Source organism: Micromys minutus (genome assembly GCF_963924665.1).
Source record: "Micromys minutus genome assembly, chromosome: 12".
Classification (NCBI taxonomy): Eukaryota; Metazoa; Chordata; class Mammalia; order Rodentia; family Muridae; genus Micromys; species Micromys minutus.
The window spans coordinates 18,701,101-18,718,677 of NC_137981.1; the positions used below are offsets into that span (position 1 = coordinate 18,701,101).

Here is a 17,577-nt window from a genome sequence, read left to right on the forward strand (position 1 = left end):
TTAATGAGAGCATTGATTAAACAATAAAACTAATACTTACTCCAAGCTCATGTGCGGCTGTGATCAGTTCCCCTGTGAAAAAATAATGTAAAACCAATAATTACTATTACAGAATGACACTCCTCCAAAGTTTTTAAAATCCCGATGCTTGCATTGGGGTTTTGCATTAATTTGACTGGATAAAACCGTAAATCTGGAGATTTAACAGCATGAAATGGTCTAACAGGACTTTCCCCCATAGGTCTTATTAACTATCTTCCATAGTTTTAAATAACCGGTCAGTAGAAACACAGGTGAACTCTTACTTTTTAAAAAAAAAAATCATTCTTCTTCCTGAAAGCTGTACTTACTTGCAAATGTACAAACACATTTACAAAGCATGAATGTGACTGCGTTCTCTCAAGAGTTTAGCCTAGCTATAAAGATGCAATCATAAAGCTACAGAGTCTGCTATCTTAGGACTTTGGAAGCAGAGGCAGGAGGATTACTATAAATCTGAGACCATCCTGGAAGACCCGGTGAGACTGCGGCTCCTACAAAAAAAAAAAAAAAAAAAAAAGAGAGAGAGAGAGAGACGCAGCTGTCTGACATAAACAATGTACAGAGGTGTGAGGTTTGGACACTATCAAATGTATGTTACCCAGTGCCGGCACCTGTATAAGTGTCTACATTAAGTTAGACATCTTTAAACAGTCTGTATTGTTTTGGTAAGCTCTCCCAGAATACACTGCTTTAAGCCAGTAAGTCATTTCACCCTTTGCATGGGCTCTTCAGTGCTAACGGTCCTTTCTAAGCTCACAGCACAGCAAGCAATGCAGCGTCTGCTACTGGAAGTAACTTGAACCCTTTTGACTCACGCCTCTCCACAGAAGCACAGTGAGACATTAGTCCATGATAGTGAGTTGTGGTTACCACTGCTTATTGAGAAAAACACTTGTGTCCATTTTCTATTTCTTCACAGACATCAATACTCTGCCTTTGATTTCTACTGTCCTAGTTATAAAAGTAGGTCACCTTGGGCTTATCTACTGTGATGTATCTTCTGTTCCAAAACTACTCCTAACTACAGCACCCTTCCTCCAATGTATTAAAACAAGAAGCTGGACCCTAGCCCTAGTCTATACTTTCAATGGCTGCTGCTTCTAATAAAGTTCAGATAGCTTAGTAAGAATAAGGGCTTCTGAGGTCACACCTAATGGCTTCAGGGTCCCTTTGGCACACAACCTATGCTCCCTGAATATCAGTATTCTACCAGAGTGGTCCTTTATTCACACACACACACACAGCATCATCTCTCATCTTCACACCCTGAAATATCTCTCAACCTTCCTCCCCTAAATCTGTCAAGGCCCAATTCATCTGCCACTTCTGAATAACACCTTCCCTTACACAGCTTCAACCCCATCACCCTCTATCCACTATTATTCCTTTTCCTCCACAGAACCTGTCAGACTATTTAGCACTTTTCTATTTGGGATTCTATTCCAGCTGGTTGTTTCATTTCTCAGTTTAAAAACATCATCACATCCATTTCAGGATCCTGTCAAGAAAACACCACCAGTCTCTGAGCATCTACAAAGGATCAAATAAAAATCCTTTGTGGTTGGAGGGTGGTTACTGCATACCTTGTCATCCTTATCACATCCTTATCAGTCACAAACCTTTTCTTAAGTGAACGACAGCCTCACAGAAGCCCCCTAAGGGCAACCAGATACATGCTGCTGATGTAGACGCCTCAGAAACGGAAGGAGTTTTTGTGTCCTGAACAACTTTTCAGAGAAATTTGTTTATCGTCTAAAAATGCTTGAAACTGTTCTCCATGTAACTACTGAGAGACAGTGATCCTACAAATTTAGTCCACGGCTTTGCTCAATTTTTGCTCTGTGAGATAAAGCATACCATCAGTACCAGCATCAAGGACTTCATTCTCTTCCATTATGAGTGTATTCAAACTACACTTTAACATCGACACCCTTTCCTCTAACTGCTTTTACACACACACACACCTGTGTTTTTTGCAGTCTATCAATTCTTGGCAATTTCAGTCTAAACAAAAGCATGCCACTGTTCCTAATCTATAAGGTCTTCCTGATCAAGAGCAGAGGGAATGTTCTTAAAGTAAATGTGAAGAGGAAGGCAAAAAACACTAACATAAACTCAGTGCCTCCTGAGTTCTTGCTTTCTCCTAGCTCTTGTTGGTAGGCTTTCCCCAGTTAAAGAGCAAAATTTCCTGAACCATTACTGCTCGAAATCTGCTGAGCAATTCTGAAGTATATTCAGGTTTAAGACACACAACTTTGTTGTCCCAAATGCAAATTAGAAGCAAGCCCAGAAGGCTGGAGATGGCTCAGCCTGTTGAGAGCACCGACTGTGTCCTGAGTTAATTCCCAGCAATCATGTGGTAGCTCACATCCATCAGTAATGGGATCTGGTGTGTCTGAAAGACAGCTACAGTGTACTCATATACATAATAAATAAATCTAAAAAAAAGCCCAGAGCTGTCTGTAGATGCTTCAAGTGTACATGTTAGACTATACTTAACATTTATAAATCCATCTCTGTGTTAATTCTTTCTCTCGAGGATCATGAGAACTGTCCATGAATATGAATGTTTAGTAATGCAAGAAATAATTTTGGCAACGACACACACTGGGATACATCTATAAAGTAAAACTTAACACTTATCAGAAAAAAATGCATGTTTTATTTAGTTTTGAGATGTGCTCTGTTTATTGACAGAATATATATTCATAAACATTCAACACAGAAACAATATAATCAAAAGTAAGCTTAAACAAATTTTCCACACTGGCATATAGTTGAAAAATAACTCACTAATGGTTCCTGAAAATGACCATAGCATATCAGAAGCAACCACTATTTAGCATTCAAGTAAACAAATCAGAACATATAGGTCTGGTAATTCAGATGAATGCACAACTTTATTCTTTCGGAAACACATGAAATACAAGAATTTTTTTAAAAGGCAACAATTTCAAATTTATTATCACTATGTGTGATGGGTAACTTAGCAATGTCACAAAACTCTTTTGAGTAGGCATTAAGAAGAATGTTCCAACATCAATCTGATTAGGTTCTTTTCAGAAGACCCTTACTTTTCTCATCTACAGAGGTATACCTATCTTCTAGAACAGCTGGGAGGGTATCCACAAAGGCACTTAGAAGGAGTGACGTGTACAGCAAATGCAATGTTATTATTCTGTATTTGTGGCTCAAATAAATTGTTGAAGATACTTTGTAATGGTTACAGACCTAACTTCTAAACTCTCCAACATCAAATCTTTTGCTACCCTACAACAACTTCACTGGTTGGTACTAGTCTTTGGAAATTGGTAACTCCATTCCCAGCTATGCTAATGAACTACCATCCCTAAGTGCTCAGTGGAAGCCAGAAGAGGAGATGGCCTGAAAATGTAGCCTCAAAGAATCTCTGTGGCAGGCAATCTTGAAGACAGACCTGGTAATCCCCATCCCCTGGCTTTCTTGCAGTGTAATCCTCTCCCCTTTGAACTGGTCTAGATTTACTGAATCACTCCAATAAAACAGGACAGTGGCATATCACTTCCGGGATTAGGTCTCAAAACTGACAGAGGTGACGGAACGCTCTATCTCTTTCTTTTGACCGGAATCAACTATCTTACGGAGTCACACAGCAAACGGATAGACTTAAATTTCCAAGTAGATGCTTCCTAAACAGGGCCCTGAGAGGCTGCAAACCTGGCGCCCAACTTGTCCTTTGTTAGTGAATTTAGCTCAACTGCACCCAGAGCTACTTGATCTACAGACTAGGAGATGGAAAATGTTCCCTTGCTTCTGCCACCAAATCTGTCTGAACTTGTCAGGTAATGAAATTATAAACAGGTTCTTCGGGGAAGTTTGACTATGTTCCATTACAGCACCATTCTGAAAACGTTGTTGATTATTATGAGGAATTAATGACCACTTGGTCTGGCCGTACAAACAAGGAAAAAAAAAAATGGAACTTGTTTCTATTCTCAAATATGGGACAATTATGTCATGGCTTAATCTAAGTGAAACATGCTTCTCGTTTTCACAGAAAGAGCTTTAAATTGCACCTGGCATTCTGTTTTCTGAGTTCCCCTCTAAATTTTCTGCATGGCTTAATATTCAGGTTCTAATACACCTCCAAGGAAGGATTTTCTGACCTTCTGGAGGACCTACTCCTCATTACCACTCTCAACCACATTTTCTCTTAGTTTCTTCGGAACTCGCCACCACTTAAAATGCAGTTTATTTAAAAACCCGTTGTGTCGTCTCTAAACAGTAGAACGCTCCACGCTATTTGTTAACTACAGTCAATCTTTTTGTCTGTGACACTGTAAGGGCTCGATGGTGGTATAAGTAAAAAATGATCTAGGGAAAGTGGACAGTGGTTAAATTTCATCAGCTGAAACCCACAAAAGCTGGACAGCTCCAGAACCGGAAAGAACTAGTTCTGGAACTCGGAACCGTGAGCGGAGCTCCGGCGACCGGACACCCGGAGCCAGGGGGACGGGGAGAAGGGCGGCCTGCGAGTACTTTACCCGAGTCTCCCCCCAGCAGCGAGCGGGGCAGCGTGAGTGTGAACACTGCAGCCACGGCGGCGAACACGGCCACGCTGCCACGGAGGCCCCCGGAGCGCCACGGCCCCGCTCCGGCGGCCGGGCCCCCGCCGTCGCCATGGAGACCCATGGACCGGGACGCGCGCAGCTCGCGGACCGCGACCCCTCGCCGCGCCGCGGACCTTCCCCGGCCGAGCAGTGCGCGCAGCCCGCGCCGGCTTCCGGTCCAGCGGGATGGAATGGACCATACTGTCGCCCGCCGGGTGGGGGAGGAGGAGGCGACGGGCGCGCCCCGGCACGGCCTAGGAGTCTTCTGGGGGTCACCGCGCGTGGTAGTGTGTATGCTTCGGTGTGGTTAGAAGTAACGAGTCACAAGGAAGCATAATTCCCGACGACATCAATCATGGGCCAGGCTTACTCACGCTTTCTCCCCCTTCCCGCGCTGACTTGGTCGGTTCCGACAGAGACCGGCAGCGGCGTCGAGAACCGCGAGCCAGAAAGTGCTGCTCTACCCCCTGTGGCCTGGCGTGGAACTGCAGAAAAAAGCCCCCCAGGACCCCCAAGAAGGGTTCCAACTATGCAGAGTAAACCACAAATACACCAATTGCTATTATGTTTTGCCAGTGGACACATTGATCGCGGATATTGTATTCATAGCGCCTTGTCTCATTAAAATTAATGTAAATTCGTGTGCTAATTATGAATTCACTAATCCTAAGATATTAAACTGTGGTTGTTAGTCTTTTAAAGAAGAAGAACAACAACACAAAAACTCATGGGTGCGTTGAAATACTTGAGTTAACAAAGTTAACATGACCGGCTTGGGCCCGACGGGGAAGAAGCCCCAGGACAGTGGAGGCCTGGGAACCTCTCCCCCCCCCCCCTCCTTTGCCACTTCACGGCATCCCTCTCCCTCTACCTTCTCCTACTTTGATATCCTGACTAAGACTAGCAGAAGTACAGCCAGGACCAATGGGCAGCCCCAGGCCAGCAAAATATGCCAGTTCAAATTGGCCCTGCTGGGAGAGTCTGCGGTGGGGAAGCCTAGCCTGGTGTTAGGTTTTGTCAAAGGAATACCAAAAGAGTACCATTGGAGCAGCCTTCCTCACCCAGTTCGTGTGTCTAGACGACAAAACAGTCAAGATGTGGAATACGGCTGGGCAGGAGCGGTACCACAGTTTAGCCCCCATGTACTACAGGGGTGCCCAGGCTGCCCACGAGCTGCCATCGTGGTCTATGATCAGAAAACATTGGCCGGGCAAAGATATGGGTGAAGGACCTACGGAGGCGGAACGCAGCTGACCTTGCCAACAAGCGCACGGTGGATTATGAAGAGGCTCAGGCATATGCAGATGACAACAGCTTATCATTTATGGAGACTTCAGCTAAGACTGCTATGAACATGAACAATCTCTTCCTGGCAGTAGAAGTTGCCAAAGAGTGAACCCCGGAATCTGGGGAGGCGCAGCAGGCCGAAGTCAGGGCGTGGATCTTCGTGAGCGGTCCCAGCAGAACAAGAACCAGTGCTGTAGCAACTGAGGGGGTGGCTCACAGCAAATATGTAAGGAGTTAGCACGAGAGCTAAGAAATAACCTCCGTCCCCTCCTCTCAGCACACACCTATGGTAACAGCACACTGGACCCTGGCTCCCAAGGGCTGCCTCCTGACGGCCCGGTCATGGCACTTTTTAAAGCTTCAGCAACCAACACCAGGTAGCTCTTGCCACTACTATGCCCTACTCTGGGGTTTGGGGTCAAATCTCCCCAGGGCCTACCTTCCAAAACAAACTTTCTTCACTTTGTGTTCTAGGTGCAAGACACTGACCTCCTCATTGTCCCGTCCTTGTCCCTCCCCTCAGCCCCCCCCCCATGGTTTCCCCAGTGCCTCCCTCTCCCTCCACTCAGCACCCCTCCCTCTCTTAGATCTGGTTTCCTCCTCTTCACAGGGTGATGAAGGATAATCCCAGGTACTGAGAAGGGAGGAGTATACTTTTAGTTACATTAAAGACCTTGCCGGGAGAGTAAGACTCGGAGCAGGAGGGGGTAAGGAAACATTTCTTTTTCCTTTTTCTTCCTTATCTGGTAAGAGTTGCTTGCCTATGGAACACTTTGGCACCAATCAGTTGGACTTGTGGAGGGTGTTCCTAGGTAGGAGTGAGAACAGGGAGGCAAGCTCGCAGGCACTGAATGGGAGTTTGTTAGGTAACAGGACAAAGGTGGGGGTGAGGAGCAGTGTCATCTGTGGCTCTGGAACTCGTCCCAAGGCTGTTTTCCCTCTTGTCCCCATCTACTAACCCCACTTGAGTGTGGGGACTGGACCTCAGAGTGTTCCAAACAATCTTCAGTGGTTGCCTGCATCTTTAGTTCTGCTGTGATTTAATTGGAGGAGGTACCAGTTTGATACCGTCCTCTGAGGCCTATGTATACATAGGTATTTCCCCTACCCTGGCCTTGAGATGGCCTTAACCCCAGACACCATGTCCCTGCCGTTTGCACTTTAATTGATGGCAGTTCAGTCAAGATACATGTTTTGGGGGTGCGGAGAGGTTGATTGATTTGGCTATCCTGCAACCTTTTAAATGAAATGGAATCTATAAGGAATGAGGTTTGGAGAGGCCCTATAGAAGTCCGTAGGAGTGACAGCCACTCACATCCAGTCTCCACTGCTAGCTTCCTCTGACTGATTCATACCTCTATTCTTGGGTATAGGTTTGTCCGAGCAACTGGGGAGTGGCCTCAGTAGTGGATCAAAGAAAGGTCAGGCAAAAGGAGTGTTCTATCTTCCCAGAGTTCACATTCAATTTCTATGTCTTACCATATCTTTTCTACTTCCTGTAAATATGTATAAGTCTTTATTCTCTGTAAAGTCTCGTCTACCTCCTGGTTCCCATTAGCCCTCTTTACTTCTTTTTTTTTTCATTAATATCTTGGGTTTCGTTTCTCCTTCATCCCCACACTTACTTAATCCATGTACCACTAGGGGCTCCTACCACAGAGGCTGCATTTGTCCAATGGCAGGGCAACCAGAACTGAGGGTGCCCCCCAACTGCCTTGTGTCATCAGAGTCATTGGCCTCTCTACGTCCCACATTAGATGCTTGAGGAGGGTGTTTATGGGAAGCCATCAAAGCAGGAGGGAACTTGATATTTTAGCCTGAGTTCAGGGGAAATTTGCAGACAAAAGGAAAGACCACGGTAACCTAGAGTTGAATCTTTCTGCCCCTTTGGCTTAGAGACTGACTTGTATTCCAGCTGAGGAATCCATGACCCAACTTAGGTTCTTCTACTTAACACTCAATTCTCTTTCTTTTCCAGAACCAGGCTTATAGGTTGTGGTCAAAGAGATACATGATTAGACAGTAGAGAGTGGGGTGGGGACAAAGTTTTTGTAAGGCGGGAGAGAGGAGGAAGAAAGAGGAAATCAACATGGAGCAGGTGAAAGAGGATTTAGACCCAGGTAATCTTAATTGAGGATAGGTAGATATTATTTCTAAGGGTTTCTATGAGTCAGTTTGTTTTATCTAGGTGGGTGGCTTACATCTTTGTCAAATGGTTATAAGCTTATTGTGTGGATGTATTGTGGATTGAGAATTTAACATATTAATCTGTTTGATAAATTATTGATTGTTGAGTCATGATTTTACCAGGCTGTGGCGAATGTAAGCAAAGATCCCAGTTGGCAGGGAGACAGTGAGGAGAGAGTGGCTCACTGACCAAGTGGTGGAGAAACAGCAGGCCGAGCAGATCTAGCTTGGTGGCCCGCGGCTCCCCGCTGGAGGGCTCCCACATATATGTGCAAAGTGAGAATTGGTAGCCGCAGATTCATTTTTATTTTTACCGCAACACAGCCTTAGTTCTATGGCCCTGAAGCACACATATTTACTTTCCTAGAACCTGTTCACCTGCAAAACACCCAGGCACATCCTTTTTGCTAGTGGAGACTTTGAGTGACACTCTCTAAGTCTCTTAGATACTTAATTCCTTTTCTGCAAAAGTGAAGATGTTTTATTGCCTAGGGTCTGGGAAACCATTTCCCTAGGCTTTCGCCTCCCTCCCTGCCTCCCTCTCTGAGGAACAGCCTTGGCCTTAGTTCCTGGGCCTATCAACTGCCTCCCCTCTCCCCCTGCCAGCTCTTCTGCCTCCGTTTGAGCGCTGTTGAGTGAGGAGCTCTGTTCTCTTCCCACCCTCCCCATCACCTTTTTTCTTTTGGTCAGTTTTTAGGGCGATGGCTCATCTTTTTTATCTTTATTATTTTTCTTCCTAAGAAACCATTTGACTTTCTTTCACCCTCCTAACATAACAACCATGGTAACACACTGCAAACGCTTGATTTATTGATGTATTATTTAGTGTAAGTAAAAAAAGAAAAAGGAAGGTTCATTGGGGAAAACATTAGTTCTTCAGGATAAGAGTGTCTCCTACTTAAATGAAGAAGAATGTTTGAGTGGAGTCATGCTCTGAAAGTGGGAAAGGAAATGGAGGCACCACATAAATACTGCAAATGAAATGTAGAAAGAGGTGGAGCTACTGGACAACCACACAGCCCAGGCAGGCACCCTGCTTCTGAGCTATCTTTCCAGTCCTCAGTAAACATTTTACACTTACAATTTGCATTATTTTAGCAATTATCCAGAAGAGAGGGGGGCAACCGCCACAGAGTCTGCGTCAGAATGTACCGAAAACGAGCAACATTCACAAATGTGCTATCTGCAGTCTGACAGGAACATAGTGTCTCAGCCGTGAAGTTGATTGGCATTAACAGCGCCCACCCATCTTAGTCTTTTCCTGGTTATGGAGATCCCAACCCAGCACTGATAAGGTGAGCATAGTGCCTGGTACTTCAGTGAATTTCCACACCTCCCCCAGCAAGGACACGCCTCCCCCAGCAAGGACACGCCTCCCCCAGCAAGGACACGCCTCACCCTGGAAGGACACACCTCCTCCAGCAAGGACATGCCTCCCCCAGCAAGGGATATGCCTTCTCCACTAAGGACACACCTCCCTCAGCAAGGACACACCTCCTCCAGCAAGGACACACCTCCCCCAGCAAGGACACACCTCCTCCAGCAAGGACACACCTCCTCCAGCAAGGACACACCTCCTCCAGCAAGGACACACCTCCCCCAGCAAGGACACGCCTTCCCAGCAAGGACACAGTTCCTTTCCATCAAGGATATGCCTCCTAATTCTTCAAGCAATTCACCTCTTGGGGACCCGACATGCAACTATCCAAGCCTATGGAGGCCATTCTTATGCAAACCACCACACTCAAGGTTCTGCTACACCAAGTAAGTGGAAAATACGTGCTGGGAGCTAACTTCCGCATGCCCTTCCTAATTAGATTTGATGACCTGTGCAGTGTTAAACCTTGGATGGTCAAAAACTCCGTTTCAGTAGTGATAGATATGGAAACCAGGTGCCAGTTAAGGGTTAAGAAATACATGACTGAAAATAGAACGTATTTGTAAGAAGTTCCCTGTGACACCCACTGGCACCACATTGTGGTAAGGCAGAGGAGGCAAGCCTCCTTTTTTGTAAGATGGTAATAAAAATTCTGAGCCTCTTGGACCCTCTGATTCCATCTGTCAAGGGAGGAGAAGGCGCCCTCCATGACTGCTGCGTAGGGACAGAAGCCTAGGAAATCGCGTCCTGTGATTGACACCACTGAAACCAAGAGCATCATTTATTACCTAAGGAGAGCAAATCTGCTCCTCCCTCGGCCTTCTTTGGTGCCATCTTGCTGGTTATATTGGAGCCCCTGGAGATGGCAAAGGTCTAAGCTTCCTCCCCACTCAGCCCTTGTCACAGCTTTTGCTGTGATTTAGGTTATAGTAAAATCTTGTGTCTTTTTTTTTTTTTTAATCTTCATTGCTTTCTCGTTCTATTTGTTAAACGGAGTTAAGCAGAGTAGCCTTTTGCTGGTTCACACTTCTTGCTTGCTTGCCTGTACCCTTGCCCATTGGCATCTGTGAGTTTCGAGCCCTTCTACCAATCAGTCTTGAAAAAAGTAAGACCAAGACAAAACCAAAGAAAACAGCAACAACAACAGCAGTAGCAGCAACAGCAAAACAACACCTCCCTGGGATCTCACTACCGTACCATTGTTGCAAGAGTAAAGCCATCTGCTCTGCATATCCCCTATGTGTGTGGAAGTAGCTCTATGTCCATCCTATGTACAAGGTCAGGCATTTCCTCTACTCCACAAGAGAGACAGAGAAAAGTGTGTGAATATCTCCTTTCTGCAAGGAGAAGTCACTTCCCTGTGCTTCTTTCTCTCTAAGCATTAAGGGTGGCTTTGCAGGAGTTAGAGAGATGGTTCAGTAGGTAAAGATGTTTGTCACACAAGCCTGACAACATGGGGTCAAACCCCGAATCCGCTGCGAGAGTGGGATACAGTGGTGTGGTGAAGTTAACTGTAATCACAGGACTTCTGCACTGAGATGGAGACAGAGGCAGGAAAACACAGCAAGAAATAACAAAGACAGTCTGGGGGTGGGGGAAGGACAGAGGGAGAGAACTGTCTTACAAATGCTGTCCTCTGGCCAACATGTATACTATAGACGGCAAAGCTAACCTTATAGGTGTTTGTGCACTAAAACTCAACAAAAAACCCAAAGTCCACTCATTCCCAACCCAACTAGTATAAAACCAAATATGTCTTTATCTCCCTAGCATTAATGATAATTTGCATTAAAACTTTAGACTAAAACTTAGATATCTGGAATATTCTTTCATAAACCTCCAACAGTAGAATAACATAAGAGACATAGCCATCCCTGTTAATTGTCTTAAGGAAAATATCAGGAGTTCAAAGAATTTGAAAAATAAAGCCCAGTTTTCACCTTTTCCTCTCACAGAGATGTTTAATATTCGTAAAGTAATAATGGAAATTGGTGTTCCATTTGAGAGATCCACTTAGCTATGCCTATCAAAAACCTGTAATGGATAATAATGTGATTTATTTTTTGTCTAGAATTGTCAGTGAGCACACGAAAAGGTGATCAGAGAAATGAAGATTATGAATGATAGTGGCATTCTGTATGCCTGCTAAGTTAGCAGAACTCAAGGCTCGACAAAATAATGTTGGTAGTGTTGAGAAAGACAGATGTTAGCGGGGTGAACTCAGGCACTTTAGGAAACAGACATTTTTCTGACAGAGATGACGATGAAGACCCTAAAATCTAGACATGGCACATGAGGCTCCTACCTAGAGAAGGCAGGGGACAGATCCAAATATCTACAGCATTGCTGCTCATGGATGTTAAACAGGAGCAACCGCTAACAGCCATGGACATGGAATAGATGCGTTCCTTTAGAACACACAGTGCAATGGTGTGTGTCAGGAGGAACCGGCAAACCGAAGCCGTGTCATGTATAGTATGATAGATAACAGTAGCAAACAAACCATCGAGCAAAGGGCAGAAGTCATAAAAAATGTAGAATGATTCTAATATTTAAAACACTTAGGAGATAGTTATTCAGATATGTATTTGTAGTGTTTAAAGAGAGCACTTTCACTGGTTTTAATCGTGTGTGTGTGTGTGTGTGTGTGTGTGTTGTGTCTGTGCACCTGAATGCAAGTTGCACACAGAGGCTAGAGGTGTGGATTCTCCAGAATTGGTGTTCTAGGCAGTTGTGAGCCACTCAGCACGAGTCCTGGGAACCGAACTCACGTCTCCTGAAAAAACAGTAACAGCTTTTAACTGCTGAGCCGTCTATCTGTGCATTTCTACCCATGGTGTTTAAAACCGTAAAGGACAAAAAAAAATAATGACTATAGGTGATTAGTCGGTCCTTGTTGCTTCAGATGAGCAGACACAGCTATGAATGAAGAAGGTAAATGTGTTCCTTCCTCCTTAGGACCCAGCTAGGTTTTGTGTCCTTGACTTAGACTCCACCTGTATGGGTCTATCCTTTGAAACCATCCTTTTAATTATTTTTTTTTTTACATTTATCCATTTTCGTGTGTTTATATCAGTAACACAGGTACCACAGTGTCCGTATGCAAGTCAGAGGACAACCTGTCAGAGTCTCATCTTCAACCCATGGATTCTAGGAGTCAACCTCCGACTACAGGCTTGGTGGTAAGCACTTTAACCAGAGCTATCTCACCAGCCCTGACATTATTCTTATAAGTGCTTTTATGTATCCATCTCTTGATAGGATGCATTTTTGAGAAAAGCAGACACAAATAAAGATTCTGGAATGCCCTCCTGTTGCACCAGCCACGGTTTTTCTAAGATCAGAACCATTTCCGGGTGTGCACACGTAGGTGCCTGCATGGGGACACACGCACTTCTATATGTGCCTGCATGATTACATAAGAGGATTATAAAAGGGATTATAAGACATTTTAAAGTATTAACTCATTTGTGCGTGTGTATGCAGTTGTGTGTGTGTGCGTGCGTGTGTGTGTGTGTGTGTGTGTGTGTGTGTGTCCTGGTGTGCATATGGAGGTCAAAACACAACTCTTGAGACTTGGTTCTCACCTTCCTCCCTAGCAAACAGCATTTCGCTTTTTCTGTTGATGTGCTGCACACTTCTAGCCAAACGCTTCTTGGTGACTCTCCCGTCTCTGCCTTTGTCTTGCCACAGGAATGCTGGGATTTCGGGTGTGCTACCACATCTGGCTTTTTACATGCGTTCAGGGTGCGGATTTGAACTTGGGCAGTCAGGCTTGTATAGCTAATGCCACAGTTGACGGCAGTGGCAGGGGCTCCACCCCTTTAGGGAGAGTCAACCTTGCATGCTGGATGGCTTCTTCCTCTTGTCCCTCTCTGTCCCCAGCATATTGAATCTTACTGCCTACATTAGAATGTTCATCTGGCCATAACAGAGGAGTCTCAAAATATCTAGTAAGGCCTGGCTGTTGCAAAACATCAGTGAATTTACATTTCAACATGTGGTATTCTAAGGATCTTTTAGTCTAGATCACATGGAGAGATATTTTAAACGTCTCTAAGAAGATGACCAAGTGATCTATCATATGGACAATGCAACATTAAGTCCCAGGACAGTGGACCGTGAGCCACCGTGTGCTTCTAGGAACCTAACCCAGGTCCTCTGCAAGAGCAACAAGTGCTCTGAACAGCAGAGTGATCTCTCCAGACTCTTTCTAATTGCAATCAAATACATATAAAGTTTACCATCAAAACTATTTGTTTTGGTTATGGCCCTTAGAGTTCCTTTCTTCCTGTCCCTAAATGTACTACAGCCTCAGCCTGCAGGTAGATGAAGCTGTCCAACCTCAGTTACTAAGCTGTGTGTGTTACTGTCTCTACATAGAACTCTCCTTGGGCATAATTATTTTCAGATTTACCGTATTTTATGTGTTATTTATCTTTGGCATATCGGTTTTCACACAACTCAAATGAATGGGTCACTATGACTGTTTGATACATATTTGTCATCGAATTTTGTCCTAACACATCTCTTTCCCACTGTCCTCCTTATGCCCCCCTGCCACCCCTGGCTAGTTTTCCTTTTTGTCATCGAACATTGTCTCCTTCTGTTTTCTTGTCACATGGATCACCTTACTGTCCTCTTTTCCTGCCCTTCTTTAAAATTTCTTCCTTTTCACTTGTAATCTCTATTCCAGATTCAACACACACACACACACACACACACACACACACTCACACACACACACACACTGAGATGGGTTGGGGGAGGGAAGAAGAGAGGAGAGAGAATGCCTATCTATGAACACACGTGTAAAGCAGCAGTAAACATGGGTGTGCCAATATGTCCCAGTGCACACTCATACATCTCTGTGACCCTCGTCTTCTGTATGCATACCCAGGAGTGGCATGACTGAATCCACAGTGGTTCTTGTCATTTCCGAGGAAGCTCCATCCTGATTCTCACAGTGGCCGCACAGCTGTATCTTCCCATCAGCAGTGAATAAGAGTTTCTCTCTCCCCACATCCTTTCGGACATTTGTCGTCCTTTGATTTCTTGCTGACAGCCTTTCTGACTGAGGTGAGACAGGACCTCCCGACACGTTTTTATTTGTGTTGCCTTACAGGCTGTGGATGCTAAACTCTCCTCAGTATCTATCAGCTAGCGGGGCTTCTGAGAATTGTCTATTTGGTTCACTCACCCATCGATTGAGTAGCCGACTGTGTTTCTTGGTGTTGGCACTTTGCAGCTGTTTATATGTCTTATATATGAGTCCCTGTTTGATGTGTAATTGGCAAAGATTTTTTTCCCTGTTTTGCTGGCTGTCTCTTCATCCTGGTGGTCATTTCCTCTATCATGTAGGAAAGCTCCTTAATGTCTTACAGTCTCATTAGTCAACTCTCGGGGGTTATCTCCTGTGCTTTGGGGGTCTTTTCAGAAAGACTTTGTTTATGCCAAATGCCAGTGTTTCAGAGCTTACTACGTCAGGGTCATTGAATGAGTTTTTATGAAGAATGAGAGCTACAAACACCGTTTTATTCTTCTGCATGTGGAAATCTAGTCTTCTCTGCACCGACTGCTAAATAGACCATGCTTTCTCCAGTGATTTGGACCGCCTTGTCAAAGACTGGGTGGCTGGGGCTGCTGGTTTCTTTCTCGGTCCTCTCTCATACCCTGTTGGCCTATGTGTTCATTTTCTGCATCACCATAATGTTCTGTCATCACGGCTCAGGGACAAAATGGAGACCAGGCACTGTGCTCCAGAATTGTTATTTCATTGTTATTTCCAGGCTGCTTCGGGTCTTCAGGGTCTTTTGTGCTTCTACGTGAATTTTATGGTGTTTTTCTAGATTTATGGAGAAAGCCACAGCATTGAATTTATGGATAATATTCTGTAATCCTGCCGTCTTCACAGTACTAATGCTGCCCATGAGAATGAGAAGCCTTCCCATGTTCTAGTGTCTTCTGGAGTTTCCTCAGTATTCAAACTTTCCATTGTATGGGCTTTTACCTCCTTGTATTTTTTTTTTGGGGGGGGGGGAATGTGGGGAGAAGTTGTTGTAAACAGGATTTTTCCTGCCTTGGATTCCCTCAAAGTGAGTTAACCATGGCTACATAGGGCAGCTGCTGGTTTTGTGCATTAGTTTTACATCTTCCAACATTGCTGCAAATGTCTGATACGAGTTTTCTGGCAGAGACTTTAGGATTGTGTTGTCTGCAGACAGGGATAATTTGGCTTCTTCCTATTTGTATCCTTTTAAATCTTTCCCTTATTTTATTGTTTTAGCAAAGACTTTGAGCACTATACCAAACAACACTGGGAAGAGTAAGACCCTCCTTTCCCTCCATATTTTAGGGAAAATACTCTGTTTTTTTCCAATTAGTGTTATGTTGACTTTAGGCACATTGTGTGTAGCTTTATTACATGTAGCTCTTGCCTCTGGGCCCTTTGTATTCAGCCTTATTATGCTGAGGAATGGTCTTTCTAGTCTTAATTTTTTTTCAGGACTTCTACTATGAAAAGATACTGAACTCTGTTGAAGGCCCTTCCTACATTGACTGAAGTGTCATGTGACCTTGTCTTTATATATCATGCTATACTCACTGATTAGCATATGCTAATAATAATTAGCATATGAACTTTCTGTGTCTCTGGACTCACTTTATGATTTGGTTTAAAGCTCTACCTACTTAGTGAATGTACCTATTTTATTTACATTTGGTTTTACTTGGTGTTCCTCTGAAACAAATACTCTAGCAGAGATTATTCGAGGGGCTTCAGATTTTCTAGGCTAGCTCTCTATGTCTGTCACACAAGAGAAACCTGCAAGGGAAGAACATTAACCAGTATCACCCTCAGCTGAACAGAGCGTACTGTCTGTAATCACTGTGTAACCCAGACTGGCCTCAAAGCCAGAGTCCTCTTGCCTCTGCCTCCCCGTTGCTGGGATCACAGGCATATGGCACAACTGCCTCCCCATCTTCTACACCCACTCAAAGTTTGCTGGGAATAGGGGTGTATCAAATACAACACATGTGGTGGAGCACATCTAGACCCATCAGTGTCAAAGAAAGCATGCCACACTTGGCCATGTCAGCTGGGTGTCTGCAATGAAATCTGCAGGGCCAATCTGTTTCTGAATGACTTGTGGAACTGGCTCTTGAACTGCCTCGCCACTGTCCAGGCAGAACCAGTGACATAGTATTGTGAAAGTGGACTCAGGTAGCCTGGTGAGACAGAGGTCATGAGCCTCAGGGGCAGTTGTCACTCAACCCAGAGTGGAAAGACTTGGACATCCATAGAGACGAATGTTCCCAGATGCAAGAACCCCATTCTAGAATACATTGTATGGGCAAGTATAACTGGCTACATTGTATCAGTGAGTATAACTTGTTACATTGTATCAGCGAGTATATCTGGCTACACTGTATCAGCAAGTATAATGGGCTCAATGGAGGAGAAAGTCATTCAGAAGGTGTGATGCTGTTTAAAGGTCTGGGATTGAAAGGATCACACATTCCTGGAGATATCAGGGGAACTGAAAGGCTACAGGGCTTGGGGAGTCTTCTTCACCTGTTTGTTCTTGGGAAGAGGATGAGGAACACCCACATCGTGTTCTCAGAGGAGCATGCAGGGGAAGATGTTGCTGGAATCACAGAGATGAGCATCATGCTACCACAACACATGAACAGAACATACTGGGACCATGCCGTCATCACACCCAGAGCGCTGGAGATAGAGCAAAGGTCTTCTCCCGGGGACTGGGGACAAAGACAGCAGGCACACAAGACAAATCTTTTCCTTCCCTGGGACACCTCAACTTCCTCAGATGGCGGCTGAGCTAGACCAAAAAGCTGGGAAGTAATGCGTGGCTGACACTGGGGGAAAAAATGAAGAAGAAAAGAAAAGGTGATGTTGATAAAAACAGTATCCGTGTCAGATGGTGGTGCACACCCTTAATCCCACCTCTCAAGAGACAGATCTCTATGCGTTTGAGGCCAGCCCTGTCCTATAGAGCTAGTTCCAAGACAGCCAGAGTTACATAGAGAAACACTGTTGTGAAAAACCACACTCTATTTCCCAATAGGGGGTGG

The 17,577-nt window shown here is 44.7% G+C and overlaps 1 protein-coding gene and 1 pseudogene across 3 annotated transcripts in view; one reads left to right on the forward strand and one right to left on the reverse strand.

The window, feature by feature from the left end:
• Positions 1–4,760, reverse strand: part of TMEM260 (transmembrane protein 260) — a 65,118-nt gene extending 60,358 nt beyond the window's left edge. For both annotated transcript variants that reach the window (XR_013975284.1, XM_080926862.1), the window contains exons 1-2: positions 4,566–4,760; positions 41–72 (exon numbers count right to left, since the gene is read on the reverse strand). Coding sequence is in view for 1 of the 2 variants with exons in the window: in XM_080926862.1 (XP_080782988.1) it covers positions 41–72; positions 4,566–4,713 (180 nt within the window). In the remaining variant the exon portion in view is untranslated. The remainder of the gene's footprint in view (positions 1–40; positions 73–4,565) is intronic.
• On the forward strand, positions 4,712–6,122 carry LOC308428288 (ras-related protein Rab-5B-like; annotated as a pseudogene). Its single transcript has 2 exons — positions 4,712–4,932; positions 5,423–6,122. The product of its transcript is annotated as a ras-related protein Rab-5B-like (transcript).
• Positions 6,123–17,577: the final 11,455 nt, after the last annotated feature.